We start from the raw sequence: 20609 nt of genomic DNA, 5'->3' as shown, positions 1-20609 counted from the left end.
GAATCAGCACCTTGCTGTGACTTTGTCACCTCCAACCTAGAAGATGGATCCTACACACAAAGCGATGACGTCAGGAACGAAAATAGGGTCACCCCTGTACTAGCTGTTGTCCATTCACAGTGTGACTATGTTGGGACGACGCATCTGTTGCCGTGCGGGACTCTCATAAGTAAGACCAACCAGGAGACTTACTACCCCCAAAATTTCGCGGTGGACTTGAGCTTCAGAAACGATGCATTTGTGGGATGTATTTTGCTACTACTTCTGGAACGAGAAGTTTTGGTTTCCTGACGGGGTGTCTTGGAGCGATTTGGAAAACAAAGATGACGGTTTCTACCATCCACAGCGAACCGATCTCTTGTGGGTATTTCCCATAGCAGCTCTCCTCTTCGTTTTAAGAAAAGTTTTTGAAAGGTAAGATGGTTATTTTTGTTGTGAATCTGAACTTCAATTTCTTCTGCACACAGCTTACACAGACACGCACAAGCTCCATCCAGTCTTCGAATTAGCATTACTGAAGGCCTGAACTTCGATATCCAAAGCAACATGTATCGTGATGTACACAGATGGCAATGCCCCCTCCTTCCCTACTCCTCCCCTCCCCTCCACTCGTGGGTCTATCCCCTGGGGCGTGTGGACAGGGTAGAAGCGTGTGATGGTAGGCAACAGCTTGAAATTTCTCTGAAGAAGGCATGTGACACAGCCCTCCATTCACAGGAAAAGCCTACCCTGTCTGGATTGATTTATATTTAAGGGTATCCCCATGAGACGTGTCCGAAACTATGTGTGTATTTTACTCTATCTTTGCTATCTTTTATCTCTATCCACCCATCAAAATAATCCTCAGAACACCTGGAATATACTGAGTACTTGTGTATCAGATCTTTTCTAATTGTGTGTTATGGGGCTTAGGAGAGATACGAGTTCTCGGGAGTTGTGGCACTCGCATATACCCGAAGTTAGAATCCTGGCGGTATGGAATGGAGCGTTTTCCAACCCCAACTTCTAGTATATACACGAGCACCCCCACTTAGAACTCCCGTGAACACATGTCCCTCATAGGCCCTATTATCTTGTGGACTGGAACAAGCTGAACTTTTCAAATTTTTATCTTAATGGCTTGGACTATAACACACAAACAAGCCTTGTGTCAAGCATTCATGTTAGGCCATCCCACTCATTTGTTTCTGAAAATTTCTTATGATAACAGTATCAAGTTAATCATTCAAAATTTACTGCTAATGCCGGTACCGTATCATTACCTCAGCCTGCTGGTCACTACTTACAATAGCATATTGCCCAGTAATGGTCATATAGGCTTTCACGCTGACAATTTCACTAAAAGTGACAGCTGAAGCCCTAATTTACATTTGATATGCACTGCAGGGCTTCTGCTGGCACTCGCCATTGTCACAAATTTAGAACAATTTTTTGAAATGGCGATAAAATTTGAAAAAATGCATAAGTTTTTGGAGATAATTTATTTACTTAACCAAAAATACAAACGTTATACAAAATCTACCAAGAGAGTTTTCTGGGGTTTTTAGCAGATTTTCGCAATTTTTCTAATGAAAATAATCCCCTTACTTGCATTTTAAATGGCATCATCTCAGCGAAACAATAACAATACAGTTGCATGGCCATTACTTGGCAGAAATCTGCAAAGGGGGTTCAGCATTGTTGCAAGTTGACTTGCATAAAATGACGCTCAAAATAATTTTTGTTAAATAACGAATGAGAATCATGGCATTTTCGGGGATGCCTTTCATCGCCAATTGTAAAAAAAACAAAAACAAAAATGATCAAGGGAGATAAATCAAGGTAGAGTTACACCTGTAAAGGAAGTTACCCTCCATGAAAAATTTAAACTTTTCCACTTAATAGACTATTGTTTTTTTTGGATCCTAAGGAAATTGAATGTTTCAGAATATGTGCCGTTACATAAATATGTACACCGTCTGGTTTTCTCCTGTCATACTGTGTTACTCCAAGGTATTGATCATAATGCTGCATTTAATAAACTGAATTTACAAATTTATTTCATAACAGATTTTTCTTATAGAGGAAGTTACATATTACTAGGATCCTACAGATAGGTTGAAAAAAGGATTGATTTTTTTTTTTTTGAAAAAACAAAAGCATGCTGTTAAGTATTGATCCATTATTTTGAAGGCAATTGTTCTAAATGTAACGTTTGATAAACTCCAGATATAGCTGGACGAGACCAAACTGATTCTAGCAGCTACAGATGAAAACGAATTAGAGATAGAAACCAACATGAGTCCTGAATACTGCTTCCATTCAATCAGTTGATCACAAAAGATTAATTGAATGCCACTATGGAAGTATGGCTAAAGAAAAATAGCATTTGATACAAAATCTGATGAGTGGCTAAAGTGACTGGCTAAAAAAAATACTGACCCAGAGGAAGCCCTCCACCAATTCCCTGAGTCAACTGAAGTGTAGTTATGGCACATTCAGCATCAGTAAACCATCTTTTAAAAGTAATCCAGCCATTTAAACTTTTGAATCGAACAAGTCGAACCAATGTCTACCATGTTTTGAATTCGAGCTTCTGCCAAATCCGAGTATAGCACGTCCTGGTGCCTTGATGGCAGTAATCAGTTGAGAGATGTTGTAAGGCTGTTTGTGTGTTTTAACAGGAAGTTTATTTACCATGAGCTTGCTATTTGGGCTAAAATCTGCGTATCAAACATAGCAAACTTTGTCAGTTACTTGTACTTGTAGTTGCCAGTGGCCCTTGGTTTACATTTGTATGATTGATGTTGTACAGCATGCTCAAAAATATGTCAACAACGGCGGCAAGCTTTGTAACTGTCTGCAGGTTGCTGGCACCTTTGTTTAATTGTATAATTGAAGATTTTTTGAGTACAGCGTTGAAACCTACCAAACATACATGTACAGGATATATATGAAGGAAATCAATATTTGTGTCAAAGTCATTCAGACATATTACTTACATGTATATGAATAAGGAAAATAATAATTCTGTTTCTAGCTTGTTTTCTGCCTAGAGTAAGAATGCTTGCCTTGCATGAATACAGAATAAGAATAACGGTCATATTAATTATAAATATTAAATGACATCAGCGTTCTTTTACATGCATGGACAGTCCTTCAAAAAACACCTTCAAGTGACATGAGCAATAATCAGAAGCAATCAAAAGAAATTTAACCTTTCCCCCTTAAAGATTTCATTTTTTTCATGTTCTGAAATAGATTTTCCTTTGTGCGTAACCATATATAATATTATACACATTTCCAATTTGAAATCATCGTAATGATGCGAATGGATCCTACATTTTCGTTCAAAATGTCAAATGTAAAGGCTCTACAAGAAATGTTGAATAAACCCTGGAAATACGAGCCATATGGATTTCATTGATTAATTGGTGTTTAATTGTTCTAATTGGTGGAACTTGACATTGACATCACAGCAATGAGGTTTGTGCTAGTCCGAAAGCAAATGGCTTTTCTGAAGTATGTGTCAACCGTTCAATATGTAAGTATTGAGCATTTGCCCAGCATAATTCATGCAAGAAGAATTGTAATCTTCCACATTCCATATATTCAGTGGAATATTTTCTGTAAACTTTACTTTTTGTAATGATTAAAAGTATGGTGGTTGTAAAGAAACATTAAAAAATATAGGTATGAAGACCGGGATAAGTAGATATATTTTACTATAACAGCGTGTTTTAATTGGCAAACAGCTGCAAATGTGTCAATTGTGATACTAAAACAAAGCCCAGTTAGCCCACTTAAATCTGACGGAACTGGAACGAAATTAGGTAATGGTGTGTGTTTATATGATTTTTTTGTGCTTGTAACTGCTGGGTGGGATGTTTGTATTTGAGACCATGCATAGCTGTATGCTTCTCTGCCAGATACCTGTAACCATGGTTTCGAGCATCCACTCTCTTTTAAAAGGAAGAGGGGGTCGTTAATAACCTGTATCAAAATGGCAGAATTGCTGATTTTCTGTTCCGAAAAGTCTCTTTCCTTTTTTTTTTTGGTAATTTTTGTTAATATGGTAAAATCTTACTCATGGCCTATCTCACCTTGGTTATATTTGCTTGGTTTACACCTCCAGTGACCATAGAGAGATCTGATCATTGGTCCACAGCAGCTAGGAAATCGTCGCTACTTTAACTCAGAATACTTGTACGTGTAAGCTCTTTGTGAGTATGCCTTAGCCAATCACTGATCAGATATGTACATGTATGCTCTTGCTTGAGTATGCCTAAGCCAATCACTGATCAGATATGTACATGTACGCTCTTGGTTGAGTATGCCTCAGTCAATCACTGATTAGATGTGTACATGTATGCTCTTGCTTGAGTATGCGTAAGCCAATCACTGATCAGATATGTACATGTATGCTCTTAGTTGAGTATGCCTCAGTCAATCACTGATCAGATGTGTACATGTATGCTCTTGCTTGAGTATGCCTCAGCCAATCACTGATTAGATGTGTACATGTATGCTCTTAGTTGAGTATGCCTCAGCCAATCACTGATTAGATGTGTATGCATACATGTACATGCACATGCCCACTTTGCTAACATAATAATCATAGCGGTGTTTGTTGTGTAAACCCATAACTTTGAACCTTGTTCAGTACCAAGCCAAATCCCAAGAATACCCAGGTATGAAACAAGGTTTCAGTGGTGTCTGCTTATACAACAAACATCAAGAAGGTAAAATCTGTTCTACCCAAAATAATGAAGAAAATGTGGCAAATACTGCATTTTTCATGCAGCCATTCTCCTTCACTCCCACTTCAGAGGTCATGCAAAAATGTAAAAGTGCACTGTAGATGAATTATGATCTAATACCACTGAGCTTAGATTGGAACATTATGAAACAAATGTGTTTTTTTTTTATTCTGCGTCATGGCATCTGGGTGTAAAATATCTTGTGAAATTTTTAGTGAAATGTAGAAAGAGAAGCAATATCTATAAACTGTGGGAAATAACACTTTTGTCATTGAAGGAAATTCCGATAGTTGACCGTCATATATAAATCACATAAGCAAGTCTAACAAGTAAACAAACTCAAATTCTTAAAAAATATATGTAGACATAAATAGCATGAAATGATATTACTTGAGGGTGTTATGTTCTGACTGTATTGTGTGATGTCACTTGTTTTGTTGAAACTCATCTCTGTTTAATATGTATGTTTGCGCACCGCCCACAACTAACAATGGGGCAGAATTCCAGTCTCATCATGTGAGATTAGTTTATAGACTGCTTGTTTTAGCTTTCTACTTATTGACCTGGAGTAAGGATTTTATTTGCTGTTCATATGTTGTTTGTGCGCTATAGAACTGCAAAATATTTGCAAGCGGCTAAATGTCTGCATAATGGTTAAAAACTCTAGGGTCACTAGTCCTAGAAAACTGGTGGAATTCTATGTGAAAAGGTCGCGAAAAGGTCATGGAATTCATCGAGTAACAAGCTGTATGATCCTTATGCCTGTCTTAAATTATGCACGTGCTATAACACGTAATTTGTCGTAAATTGTTTCTGTAGTGTCTTTTGAAATAACATTCCTGTAGTCCTTGAACCGTTTTGCATGTTTGCAAGGTGTTTATTCAAGCGTATTCTGAACGCATTATTCTGTGTAGACTGATAAAATCATACTCTGTGTGAAGCTCTGAAATCGGCCAATCCAACCAATATACATGTAGTTTTGTCTGCAAAATCAAAATAAGAGTGTGCATAAATTGCTCTTAATATTGCTCTTTCACGTGCGAAAAGGTTGCGGAATCAGGGTACATGATCACATAGGTTGGTGTATTTCATTCTCTGTTTTAAACACTCTCGATATATCCTTCCAAACTGATATTATAAACCTGCCTGACTACAACACAGGCTGTCTGCATGACTGATTCTGTAGCATGTGTAGACTCCTACAGATTCCTGTATAGGGAGTATACACACTTGTGTATCAAAGGTTTCCCAGGGAGTACTTGACAAGATTGAGAACAATCCAAACATTTACGCTGTATTTCTTAACTTTTGACTTGAACATTGTGTGGAATTGTGTTTGGTCGCTAATGATTTTTTTAGGCACAAGTTTTAAATATACTGTACATGTACTGACTTGACTTAATGCCTGTAATGCTGAGAATAATTTATTTATTATCCCATGGCCTTCATGGCCTTGTGGTTAGCATGCTAGTGCAACACAGGAACTCGGGAACCTTGAACCAATGTGATCCAGGCTGTATTGGCTTCCTCTCCTCTGTCGTACAAGTAAAATATTCTGGAGTGCGGCAAAGAACCCCATTGAAATGATGTAAATTTATTATCATCTACAAGACTAGTAGCCTTTACACATGAATCTGACACCATCTACATGTAGGTGCATAAAGGAGTTAGCATCAAACTTAGCAATTTTTCTGCCAAAGTGCAACCACCACTGAAATGCCCGGATTTGATACTGGGGTTTCCTGACTTTGAGGCTCTACCCATTACGCCACCAAAGCAGTCCTTACATGTACATGTGTTACATATTGTACGTACTGTTCGGGGTACAATGTAACATTTCATCTGTATATTTTGCTCTGATCCGGTAACTAAGTTTGTGTCAAAATGTGCATGACAAAATCACATTTTCAGAGGTCAAAATAACTCCTGTCTACCTGTTGGCAACTTGCAATTTTTATCCTTGAGAGGTCCCCAAAAATACACTTGTCACAGCGAGAGGTAGACCCAGTAAGTTTACAATCATTTTTAAGTCAGTATCCATGTATGTGTAAGTTTCGGCTTAAACAAGTCAACACTGTTAGGATGTCATGTAGTGGACAAGGCTGTCGTCAACGAACCTATCGTATTTACGCTTTCAGTTCCGAGACCATACCTACCTTCAACGGTGAAGAACGCGCTTCAGCTATCATAACAACAGCAAAATCAGATCGGCAAAAATGCTTTTCCTAATGCTTTCTCGAAAGGATCCACATCTGTGACAGAACGAACAGCGCCAGTCTGCCTGAACTAGAGAACAGTCAATGCAGAGCAGTGGATCAGTCAAATATTGAAGTGTCATGCACGACGCAGGAGTCTGTCACCATTGCATTTGTAGTCAGTGCAAGTTGCCGGCCACCATGATGTAAATTAAATCTTCTTGAGTACAGCGTGAAACACCGATCAGATCATAAAATGTGATGTAAATATTTATTGTCCCAGTCTCTTCCTATCGCCGTTGCAGGTGTAAAGGGGAGCAATTCAAGACACATGCATATCAATATGAACGCACACAGATGCTTTTCCTTGGTTGTTTCCCTTGAATGGGAAGCGCCTGCATACACAAATATAGGCTGAACTCCCGCAAGTAAAACCCCATCCAGACTATCCAACATCGTTCTTTTGTTGACTCAGCTACAAATCCGATAGGTCAACATTGTCCAACACTGTTGTCGTGTGTTGAGCTGTATTTTTGTACCAAACTTTCACTAAATTGGAGGGAACTTTCCATCTTTCTCTCCAATGCATGGCACACAGTGGTTTTCTTTTATTCCTGTCTTTGTTAACTTTGGAAAGAGTGTTGCTCAGGCAAGGGTATTTTTCATACTCCTGTATCTACAAAACTGTCTCATCATGAGACAAGTTTCTCTCTCTCGCCTTTGTTGCCAGCATTTTGCAAAGGTCACTTGCCTTGAAACGGTTGCATTATTTCTACACACCAGATAATTGGCTACTTTCACTCAACTTGACTCAACTTGTTGACAAAAAATACACATGCACATTACTGATTCAACAATGTTGGATGGTGTTGAGTGTTGTTGAACAAAGTTGAAGAATCCATCCAGACTACTCATCATTGCTACTACTCATCTACTCAACTTGTTGACTCAACTTCAAGTTGACTCTTGTTGAGTCAACAAAAGTTGAGTGATGTGGGGTAGTCTGGATGGGGCTTAAGTTTGGTTTTGATGATTGACTATGCGGAAGTGCCGGTCTTCACAGAATATTGAATACAAAGGGAAATGCTACTGAAGCAAAATATTCCTGTAACACGGGTTGACTGATATTGCTTCGCCAAGATGGGGATATTGACAGACAATAATTTCACCAAACTGAGATTATATGTTTGTAATATATGCGACAGTGCATGGCAATTTGTTAGTGCTAGTACAGATTAGAGACTTTCTAAAAGTCACACTGATGAGCGAGTGCTTGGGGTCAAAAGTTGCACTGACGGGGACAGGTAAATACCTGTAGGTAGTCTCTAAAACAGGCATTTTTAAGAAAACGTTTCTACCCCTGCAACTTTGAGGATGAATACCTTTATTTATAGCTTGCATGTATAAAGTACAGGCATAGATTGTGTCATACCCTGAACGTCGACTTCGGCGTCCAGAGAAAGCGATGTTCAACAAAAAGTCACGACTGGTATCTTAGAGAAATGACTGCATGTATAGAGCTCAGGGTTTGCACACATGTAGAGCACAATAGCACATGGGGGATACTCCATCGTGATTGGATGTGCGTTTATTAAGCACCGTAAATTACTGAGTTCCTGACTTAGTGTATTGTGTTCTAGAATCATTGTTAAACAAAATGCTAGGGTTGTTATCTTAAAATGTATTTGATCCTTTGACCTGAAGTTTTACGTGCATATAAAGTACAATAACACAATGGGAATGTGTTACAGATACATGCATGTGTAGTTTTATACTTCGTGTACAAATTGTTGAAAAATGATCTTTTATGAAATTACATTTTTGTTTATGCTCATGAAAAGCTTAAAAAATTAGTAGTGTGGCTGGTTGGGCGAGATATTTAAGCTATGGTCTGATTCTTCACATCATTGTGTTGAGACGAAGGAGAAAAAATTCTATGCTGTGGATAAAACACCCGTGTATAAAAGAAATTTAATAATGTTTGTTGGCAGGGAATTTGTTTTTTTCTAGCTAATGAAAGACATGAGTGATGAAAGAAACTAACATTAAGACATAATACGAAAAGAAATGTTGTCGAAAGCCCAATAAACACTTTAGAATAGGACCTTTTTTTAGAGGGTTGGTTGGGCTATCCTTAACAAACATTTTTTTAAGGATGGCCTACTCATGTAATACAACGGGGTCATCAGTGGATGCCTTTGACCTGCGCTCTGAGGCGAGATAATTCTGTGTACATACTGAACTCTTCAGATAAGTTGTTGTGCCTGTCATACACATACTCATGGACGCTGTCACGGTCTGTTTGTTCTATTATACGGTTGATTCATTTTTCATAACTTGATGTACACTAATTCCTAATAAAGATTGGCCAATTTCAGGGCTTCACAGAAAAGTGTGGGTTTATCAGTGTTGTGTACACAGAGTAATGTCTTCAGTATATACTTGAATTAATTACTGTAAATTACCAAATTCACGATTGGACTTCTTTATGCATTGTATATTTTATTGGACTGGTGTTTGGATTGGATATTTTGAAATATTGGATATTTGACTATTGCATATTTTTCTCTCTTAAACCATCCTTAGATGTGCCTACGTCCACAGTGGAGATTAAAGCATCTGGGGCCTTCCAGACATGTGAAAAGGTTGAAGAGTTAGAGTATTGTAGTAAGAAAGATCTGTTTAAGTGGCCTTGACACAAGGGAACGTGACCTTTGCATGAACTACACAGGTAGATTATGCATATTTAATGTACACCTAGCAAATATGTAGGGTATGACAGCATTTATAAAAAGAACTTGGGTACAAATGGATGTACATGTATATGTAAGTGTTTCTAAAGTCTCGAATGTCTTTTTCAAGAAAAACCTTATGCCTAGGATAAAAGTAAATTCCTGGATATGCAATGTATACATGTCGTAGATATTTATTTATTTATTTGATTCATGTTTTACGCCATACTCAAGAATATTTCACTTATACAACGGCGGCCAGCAATATGGTGGGAGGAAATCAGGCAGAACCCGGGGGAAACCCATGATCATCTGCAGGTTGCTGGAAGACCTTCCCACTTACGGCTGGAGAAGAAGCCAGCCTGAGCTGGACTTGAACTCACAGCGACGGCATTGGTGAGAGGCTCCTGGGTCATTACACTGCGCTAGTGCGCTAACAAACTGAGCCACGGAGGCCTCCCAAAAGTCGTATATAGTGTATAGGTATAAAAAGTTGGGCGTAACTCAACCATGCCTTATTTTGAGGTTTTTTATTGACATTTTGATAGAAAATTTTTTTTTTTTTATTTCAATTTTTCATGTATGCTTGTAAAAAAATCCCTTGTACATGTATGTATTTTTATTCCATAAGACAAAAATACTCTCATTTTCATTCGTCAACAATTGTCATGTGGAGGGGTTTATACTCCTGCATCCCGTAACTGATGTCATATGCATTTGTTGACTAGGTGATCTCCCTTTCTTTAACTTAATACAGCAACGTGACTGAACTGATTTGATGATACATCAGCATTGTAGGCTGAATTGTTGTGTCCATTACAGGATAAATATGCTGTTGGATGTCAACACAAGTCAACACACTGTAGCAAAGATTACCGAGTAGATACAGATGTGCTCCAGTGAGCATACACTAGTGCATTATCGGTTGGATTTTTGAAAATTTATAAACAGATTCGAGATGGCAATGGATTTCTTTTTATGGACAACTACATCAGAGTGATAAATGTCTTCTTTGAACATGAAGGCATTGAGGACAAAATGCAATGGCCCACCAATTCTCCTGATCTCAATCCCATTGAACATCTGTGGGACCAGTTCAAACAAGCAGTGTATCGTCCTGATACCACGATATCCAATCTTGATGATGTGAGACATCTGCTTCAGGAGGTGTGGTTAGTCATAAAATCAAATCACACCCTATTAACACAATGCGAACTCTCTGTCTCAGTGTGATTCCAAAGCTTGGTGGTGATACCAGATTTTAACGTTATCTGATCGTACAGGTGGTCAAACTTATCTTGAGTCTGTTTGTAAAATTTTCAAAATCCAACAGATAATACATTTGTGCTTGGTCATTGGAGCACGCCTGTATCTACAGGGTAATCCTTGATACAGTGTGTTGACTTGATTACTGAGATGCTGTGTGCAAAATTTCACAACGATTGGACAAATACCTTGGTAACTGTCAAACATTATTTTGCTGGGAACTAACTTTTAAAGGAGAAGAAAACTTAAAAACATGACACTGTAGACTGAAAAGAGCACATTTTTTCTATCTGGTGGTGCCTGCTGCATAATTTTGCCATCTTTCCTCGCCATACACGTAAAGCCTGAATAAAGCAAAGATTGCATAAATCGCTGAGTCCATTGCGTCCTCCATCTTTAACACCCTGTAATTTATGCCCTGGGTGTGTTGACTCTCTGCCACTGCGAGTCGTTAAAACTGCCGGCTCGTTTGTGTAAACTCGGAACCTACGCCCAACATTCCCGTTTCGCGATCGTCAAGCGGGAAACGAACTGCACTGTTGGCTACCTTGTGGGAAGAAGAGTTCTACCGGAAATGTACGAACTGCACTTCGGCGGATTCCGATGGCAATTCTCCTCCTAACACAGAAGACCAGTTCTTAGGTAAAATGGAGTCGCCCACAGCAGATATTGGCTCACACTTTATTTATAATTTATCGACTTGAGGTACATATTAGAAATTTTTTATGGCATTCACCTGCGAAGAAATGCATACTCTTTTCAATGGTATTTGATTGATATTTAAATTTTCTTCTCCTTTAATGCACTAATTGTACACCGAAACTGAGTGATCGCGCAACTATAAATAGTCTGGTGTGTGGTCATGTGACCAAATTTATGCTTGCTGACTGGCAAATGACCCAGGGGTGTGATCGCATGGCTCTCTGAACACACAACCAGGCAGAGCCAAGTTCAGCATGCACCGACATGTACATGTGTAAAGTTTTGCCTGTTCCAAGCCGTTCTTGAAATCTTTTATCTCGAGTCCCCACCAAGGTATGCATGATTTCATCCATAGCAATATTTGCTTATTGTTAAGAAGCCAACCATTTGATTTGATATTAAAACACATAATAAGATATCCAAGGTTTGCTCAGGGTCAAGGAAGCCTGTGGGCGATGAAAATATCAAGGTTACCACGGGTCCTTGAATTGGGACTGGCTTCCTCTCTTTGGAAGAGATGGCAAGTCTTTCATAAGACCTGCATGATAAGTAGATGAGAGACTTTTGAACATTGCTGAAACTTTCAAGACAAGTACACAACACAGGAAGAAACTAAAAGCAGAATAAAAATCAGTCATTTGAAATACATTGGAATACATGTACCTCAAGTTTATACCAAAATTCAAAAGCTTTAAAAGTTGTAAACGAATTTCGATATATGTGTCAAACTGTATGTGCATGTACCTAGTTTCAGTGTACAAGAATATCAAATTTTAGAACATTCAGATTGTTAGTTCTTGAGAAAAAGACGTTTTCAAAAAATTCGTCTAAAATGGCAGCCAACCCATATGACCTTTGCCCTGTATATTTACATGACATTACTCCTAAGCACGCGCTAAATCATACCTAAGTTGCATTAAAATTGGATGGAATTTACTACATCTTCTGGTGGTGACAAAATTTGAGGAAGCTTATTTTTATGTCGTCTTGCACAAAGCCTAGATTCTAAATTTTGGATAGTTTGTGGGCAATTATGTGAAAATGACAAACTGAACGGGAATAATTCGTTGATATTCGATAATCTCAGAAAGGTTTTTGCTTGATAGAGTTGACCTATTATCCCAAGCCTAATTTACATATAGAAAGGTTCATACAGTACTAAGATGTTTTAATTTTTGTCACCCAACTATGGTCACATTGGCGAGATTTGAAGAAAATGGTTGGGTGGTGGTTCAAGAGAAGTCAATTCTTATGTCAATATCCATTAATTGATTATATCCATGGCTCTCCTGTATGAAGGTTTGTATACTTAGACTGAGTGGTATAGGAAAATGGTGAACATATGTTCAGGTTAGTGGGTTCCTAAAAGTCTTTGATCAGCATTTTCTTTCAAGGTGTGACCTGTGCTATCAGATACACAGTGTGTCCTGTAGAGTCCCATGGAGATGTGCATTTAGCCTGAGTAATGCGATACCCACAGTGTGTAGAGTGGTTAAATAGCCTGTGACTCTCTGAGGGTTCCATTGTACATTTACATACATCTGTTCATGTGTAAAGAGACAGGCATGGGGGGGGAGTAGGGGGGGGGGGGGGGTGAATGATGTGGACTTGTGATTCATGCTAGGGCAATTTGGCTTGGATTGGGTGATGGGAGGGGTGATTGACTAATACCAAACTGTGGTTGGAGGGAAGGGGAGGGGAGGATAGGGGTGGGGTCCTTTCTAGTTAGTGATTTGCTCATTGATTCACCTTGCTTCAAGCTGAGCTCCATAAGATAAGCAAGTACCTGTATATAGACAGATACAGTGTACATGACCTTGTTGTATTATGCTAGAAATGCGGGGTGTGATATCTAGCTGTTTGTACACAGGGCTTGTAGTTTGACCCCTGCTTATTTTGTTATTATACATGGGTTCATCACAACAAGGCCAGCTGAAGTCATTGACCTATAGTATTTAGATGATAAACAGTGCGGCCTCTGGTATATCTGAAGTCAAGTTTTGTTTCATGCATGTAGCAGGGATGTTCGTGAGGAATTTAAATGTGCAAGATGAGCTCTGTGATGTGATATACAGACACTGAAACATATTGCCACTGGGAGACTCTTACATGTTGCTTGGATAAGTCAGGGGACGGGGGAATTTCTTTTTATTGATTTGATTTTTGTTTTGATACTCCATATTCAAGGATGTTTCACATTTATGACGTCAGCCAGCATTATGGTGTAGGAAAACTGGCCAAAGCTTGGGTGAAACCCTCCCGATCATCCGCAAGTTGCTGGCAGATCTTCCCATGTACGACCAGAGACAAAAGCAGCATGAGCTGGACTTGATTTGGCAGAGACAGCGTTATTGAGAGGCTCTTGGATCATTGTGCTGCGCTGTTATGCTGATCACTCGGCCACTTCCTGAGTTCCTCCTGGTCACACATGTACAGTACATGTAGGTGAGAAAGACCCCAGAAACCTGTGGACGGCTGTGTTTCCCCGTGGGTATAGGCCCGTTTCCTTCAACCATGATGCTGGCCACTGTTGCATTTAAGTAAAATTTCAAACAGCAATAACAATGCAAAGTACATTAATACATATTTACTGTACAACCTCGACTTCAAGGCCTCCTAATTTGGTAACCCTACACTGTCCAGTCCGACTATTTTTATTCCAGCTTATGGAAGAGAAAACAATATACAGGGAAAATAATAAAGAAAATTTGATCATGAATAGATCAACAAAAAAACTTAAGAGTGGAACCGTTCTTTTTTAGAGGGGTGGGGGAGGGTCAGTTGAGATGCAGACCCCAAATGATCATGTCGATAATGATTATGGCTGAAAGGAGGATTTTGGTCATGGTCTTCAGCTGCCGTTAACTGTTCTGAGATTGACATAATACACCAATCAAATACTAGTAGTAAGTGAAATCTTGATGATCTGGCGCACAGTGTATTTATATGAGTCCTGTAAATGACAGGGTTTTCATTTAGAGTTGGAGAAGGTCAGAGTTCAAAAGTAGGCGGCTGAATTGAAAGCAATTATGTCACAATTACTATCGATTTAAACAGTAAGTAGGCGGCTACGGGGACAACAGTAGACAGCTGGCTGCAGCCTGATATTTGCCCTTTTGGAACACCCTGAAATGACCTAAAATTTCACCTCCAAATAAGTGCATTTATACATGCAGGTGCTAGTATCTGTCATGATTAACATATTATCTATTGAACACTGGATCGATACCTCTGCTGTTGTATGTGGTAAGGTGTAGCTCTCAACAGCCTGTGGATGGTCACAGCTTTCCCTCAGGCTTTGCCTGGTTTCGTCCTTTAATGTTGGTGGCTGGTATATATGTGTAAAATGAAATGTACTTAAGTACAGCATAAAACACCAGTCCAAAAAATAAGTAAATAATATTTGTGTGCTTAAATTTTCCCGGCAGGAAATGATTCTGCTGTCCAAACAAACTTCAAAACACTAGCTGTCTAAAGCTTGGCATACACAATTACTCAGTTCAACTGGACCATTGCGTTTGATCCTAAGCACTTGGGAATATGAAATAATGATGCAATTCAACTGGAGTTGTTCTCCGTAAAGTCATTTTTGCACTGTATGACCAGATGAGTTCGGTTGTGTTTGAAGCTCTCAGGTATGCAATTGTTAGGTCAATAGAATTCTTAGCATCAGGTAAATTAAGTACATTATTCATCTACATGTAGTTGTGGGCTCAACTTGAGGTCATTTATGCTTGCTTGTGTGGCCCTAGAGGGATGCAAGGGTTTGATCCTCAGCCATTACCCTGGGGCAGCTGAATACGGGGGAGAGGGATATTACCGTGACAAGATTGGCGATTCATGTTGATGTACATTTATCAATAAAAGATCACAGTCAGAGCTACACATATTGTCTTCGTGCATGGATCAAACTTTCAGCTGCTGTATATATACCGGATAAGGTGCACGTATATGTACATGTATGTCTGATGATGGAGAAAAAATGATGTAGTCTTGCATGTGTACATGTAAATGCGTTGATGTTTTTTTATAATGGTTGAGGATGATGCTGCTGTGTTGTATAAGTAACATGTACACGACTGCATGCTACGGGAACACTGTGCGATTTCAAGCCTTAGACAGAGAACTTCTGGGTTCTGTCGCTCCTATTGTTTGTCATGTTTGCTGGCCATGCTGACACTTCTACACATGGTCCATGCACTTTGCTCAATGTACATGTACATTCGTTTATCATAACTGCCACCTTCGTGCCTGTATGTGGCGTACAAGAACGAGAAAGTTCTGCGATAACTTTACAAAGGCCTGTGGTTTATCCTGACCATTCCAGATTTCTCCACCATCATTTAAATAAGTATGTCATTAAACAATAATCAATAAAACACATACGTGTACATGCAGTTGACATACACGTATGTGCACATGCAGTTGACGTACACGTACGTGCACAGGCGGTTGACATACACGTACGTGCACAGGTGGTTAACATACGCATACCTGCACATGCAGTTGACATACACGTACGTGTACATGCAGTTGACATACACATACGTGCACAGGCGGTTGACATACACATACGTGCACAGGCGGTTGACATACACATACGTGCACATGTAGTTGACATACACGTACGTGCACATGCAGTTGACATACACGTACGTGCACAGGCAGTTGTCATACACATATGTGCACAGGCAGTTGACATACATGTACGTGCACATGCAGTTGACATACACGTACGTGCACAGGAAGTTGTCATACACATACGTGCAGAGGCAGTTGACATAAATGTACGTGCACATGCAGTTGACATACACATACGTGCACATGCTGTTGACATCCACGTATGTGCACATGCAGTTGACATACGTGTACGTGCACATGCAGTTGACATAAACGTATGTGTACATGCAGTTGACATACACATACGTACACATGCTGTTGACATAAACGTATGTGTACATGCAGTTGACATACATGTACGTGCACATGCAGTTGACATGCACGTATGTGCACATGCAGTTGACGTACACGTACATGTACGTGGACATGCAGTTGACATACACATATGTGCACATGCAGTTGACGTACACGTACGTGCACAGGCGGTTGACATACACATACGTGCACAGGCGGTCAACATACACATACGTGTACATGCAGTTGACATACACATGTGTACATGCCGTTGTCATACACATACGTGTACATGCAGTTGACATACACATATGTGTACATGCCGTTGTCATACACGTACGTGCACGTGCAGTTGACATACACGTACGTGCACATGCAGTTGACATAAACGTATGCATACATGCAGTTGACATACACGTACGTGCACATGCAGTTGTCATACACGTACGTACACATGCAGGTGACATACATGTACGTGCACATGCAGTTGTCACACACGTACGTGCACATGCAGGTGACATACATGTACGTGCACATGCAGTTGTCTCACACGTACGTGCACATGCAGTTGTCACACACGTACGTGCACATGCAGGTGACATACATGCACGTGCACATGCAGTTGTCACACACGTACGTGCACATGCAGGTGACATACATGTACGTGCACATGCAGTTGTCACACACGTACGTGCACATGCAGGTGACATACATGTATGTGCACATGCAGTTGTCACACACGTACGTGCACATGCAGGTGACATACATGTATGTGCACATGCAGTTGTCACACACGTACGTGCACATGCAGGTGACATACATGTACGTGCACATGCAGTTGTCACACACGTACGTGCACATGCAGGTGACATACATGTACGTGCACATGCAGTTGTCACACACGTACGTGCACATGCAGGTGACATACATGTATGTGCACATGCAGTTGTCACACACGTACGTGCACATGCAGGTGACATACATGTACATATATGCATACAGTCATTTATTTATTTGATTGGTGTTTTAAGATATACCCAAGACTACCTCATTTTTCCTTTAAGTCTGGCATATGTCATATACACAGAACTGTCGCTGTACATTATTAGTTTTTGTACAGAATGTTTGTTAAACTTAACATGTACTTGTGTCTTTACAGGTTTATTGCCAAACCAGTCGCACTGGCATTAGGATTAAAACAAAACACATGCAGAGTCAAACCCAACCTTATCCTGGAAGATGCTTACAAAGTTGCCAGATCTCCTACAGATGACATGCTACAGGTTTGTTACATGTATATTTATGTGTTCATCCAGGACAGGTGGCAATGTGTATAGGCCTACACGTACAGGTCTACTGGGAGTTGTGACAAACCTCAATAACACATGTGCATGTACTGTAGCAACACACAAGGCGTTAGTACAGTTCTGGTAACATGCAGGAGCATTTGAAAAAACATCTGACTATGCTACAGGTAGCAGACAGGAGCATTTGAAAAAACACCTGACTACCCTACATTTATAAGACAGAAGCATTTGAAAAAACATCTGACTGTGCTACAGGTATCTGGCAGGAGCTTTTGAAAAAACATCTGACCACCCTACATTTATAAGACAAAAGCATTTGAAAAAACATCTGACTGTGCTACAGGTACCAGGCAGGAGAATTTGAAAAACATCTGTATACGCCACAGGTATCAGACAGGAGCATTTGAAAAAACATATGAATACGCTACAGGTAGCAGACAGGAGCATTTGAAAAAACATCTGACTACCCTACATTTATAAGACAGGAGCATTTGAAAAAACGTCTGACTGTGCTACAGGTATCAGGCAGGAGCATTTGAAAAAACATCTGAATACGCTACAGGTATCAGACAGGAGCATTTGAAAAAAACATCTGACTACCCTACATTTATAAGACAAAAGCATTTGAAAAAACGTCTGATTAGTTTCCAGATACCAAACAGGAGCATTTAAAAAACATCTGACTACACTACAGGTATCAGACAGGAACATTTGAAAAGACATGTGACTACGTTACAGGTATCAGACGGGAGCATTTGAAAAAACATCTGAATACACTACATGTGTCACACAGCCATTTGAAAAAACATCTGAATACGCTACAGGTATCAGACAGAAGCATTTGAAAAAACAATGGACTACACTACAGGTATCAGTCGGGAGCACAGGAAAACAACACCTTTGCTACACTTGTGGTATGAGACAGGGAGCACACGTAAAAACACCTGATTATATTTCTGATATCACACAGGAGTGTTTAAATACTTGACTACACTTATGGTGACGCAGAATAAGTGAACAAAGATGGCCACATAGGCCCTTTTCCCTGGCATGTGTATATGTACTGAATTTGTGACAGCTTTGGGCTGATGTTCGGGTGACGCAGTGTCTGTTGTACAAATGTTGTTCAAACAGTTTTTAACTTGCTTGAAATTCTTTGTTTTCAGGGTTTGTCAAAAAAGACGTCCATGTCAAGGCGACAAGTGGAGAGGTGGTTCAGAGTGCGGCGGAATCAGGATATTCCCAGCCTGTTGAAGAAGTTCGCAGAGGGGAGGTAAGCCAACAGGAAAATCAGTGTAGCAAATCAAAGGAAGATAAGAGGCCACAGGGATAGTTTTGTCATCTAAGGGGAGATCAGTAGGCAGGGAGATCAGCTTTGATAATTGAAATAGATTTACATGTAAGTATGATCAAGATCACAAGTTTTTCCAGATGCTCCTACATGGTCATACGGTACTAAAAATATTTATATTTGGCAGCCCTCAGATCTATGATTTTCCACCAAAATTTAGTAATAATTATTGGTATTGTATCAGTTAATTAATGAGCATTTTCAGATCTCATGAATCTTAATTCTTTACCATTGACCAAATATCTTAAAAGTACTCTTTTTAGTAATCTTAACATGTCCTGAAATAATGAGGACATTTAAAAGTAATTTGGGAATATGTTCCTCACATCATAGCTGTCCATATAAATAAATAAATAGAGGACTTTGTGCAGTGATGGTTGAAAACTATAAACACGAGGAAAGGATTCACCTCACAAAGGTTATCATTTCTACCTTTCACTAGACCAATATTTATGATTCATGTGGTAAAAGAAGGAACCAGTCTTATCAAAAAAAAAAAGAATAAATGAATGAAAAAAAAATACATATTTATAAACAAATAAAATACAGAATTCTATCAGATTAACTGTAACAATGAATAGCAGCCATTTTTATGCAGTTCATTTGCACAACCGTTTTTTATTAATGCGTGAATGCCTCTATTGAACATGCTGGCAATCAGCGCATATGGAAGTGTGGAGACTAACTGCGGAGTTGTTTCCCCTTATCTGCATTTTCTGTTTTTTTTTCTAGCAGATTTCTGCATGCATGACAACTAAGCTGGTGATATGGTGATCTTGATGTGTTAACCAATGTTCAGAAGTGTTTTCAACTAACAGTGTTTTGAATTTCTTGTTGGCACATTTTCACACTGCTTTCGTTTCATTACAACAATTGGCTTGATACATAGATACAGGCATATGGGAAAATTTTCTGTTAAATTTGGTGAAAATTTGGTTAGTTGCATGACATGTTAGCTGACGATTCTGATAATGGAGAGGACTTGTTTGCCAATGTTCAGAAATTTTTTCAACTAACATTGTTTTGAATTTCAAGTACGTGTATCACCTGTCCTTTTGAATGATTTTTTGTTTGACAAATACTTGGAGACCTGTACCCGGTTTTATTCACTTTCTTGTTCAAGTATCGTACGGGCCAGAGTAAACATGAAATTTGCTTTCTTTATGTAACAGTCTTGTACAAAAATCAGTTTGTCAAAAACTACATGTGTAAGTCATTAATGGAACTGTCTGTTATGTCAGTTAGGTAATACTGGATTATACCATGTCCTAGCATTTTGTTGGTTGAAACTTGATCTTGTTCAGTGGAGTTCCTGCATTCCTTTCTTGGCCGTTTGTAGGATTTTGGTGTTTGTAAAGTCAACTTCCCTTGGCTTCTGTAGTGTATTGTTCGTTGAAGATCCC

The 20609-nt window shown here is 39.2% G+C and overlaps 1 protein-coding gene across 1 annotated transcript in view; it reads left to right on the top strand.

Moving 5' to 3' along the window:
- Positions 1-131: 131 nt before the first annotated feature.
- Positions 132-20609, top strand: part of LOC135477555 (ceramide synthase 5-like) — a 28531-nt gene continuing 8053 nt past the window's right edge. The window contains exons 1-3 of the mRNA XM_064757700.1: positions 132-414; positions 17708-17831; positions 19022-19128. Of these exons, the coding sequence (XP_064613770.1) occupies positions 233-414; positions 17708-17831; positions 19022-19128 (413 nt within the window). The 5' untranslated portion in view covers positions 132-232. The remainder of the gene's footprint in view (positions 415-17707; positions 17832-19021; positions 19129-20609) is intronic.

The sequence above is a fragment of the Liolophura sinensis genome, chromosome 11, assembly GCF_032854445.1.
Source record: "Liolophura sinensis isolate JHLJ2023 chromosome 11, CUHK_Ljap_v2, whole genome shotgun sequence".
NCBI classification, from domain to species: Eukaryota; Metazoa; Mollusca; class Polyplacophora; order Chitonida; family Chitonidae; genus Liolophura; species Liolophura sinensis.
Note: the sequence above shows the minus strand (reverse complement) of the source record. Positions and strands in the feature narration are given on the sequence as shown.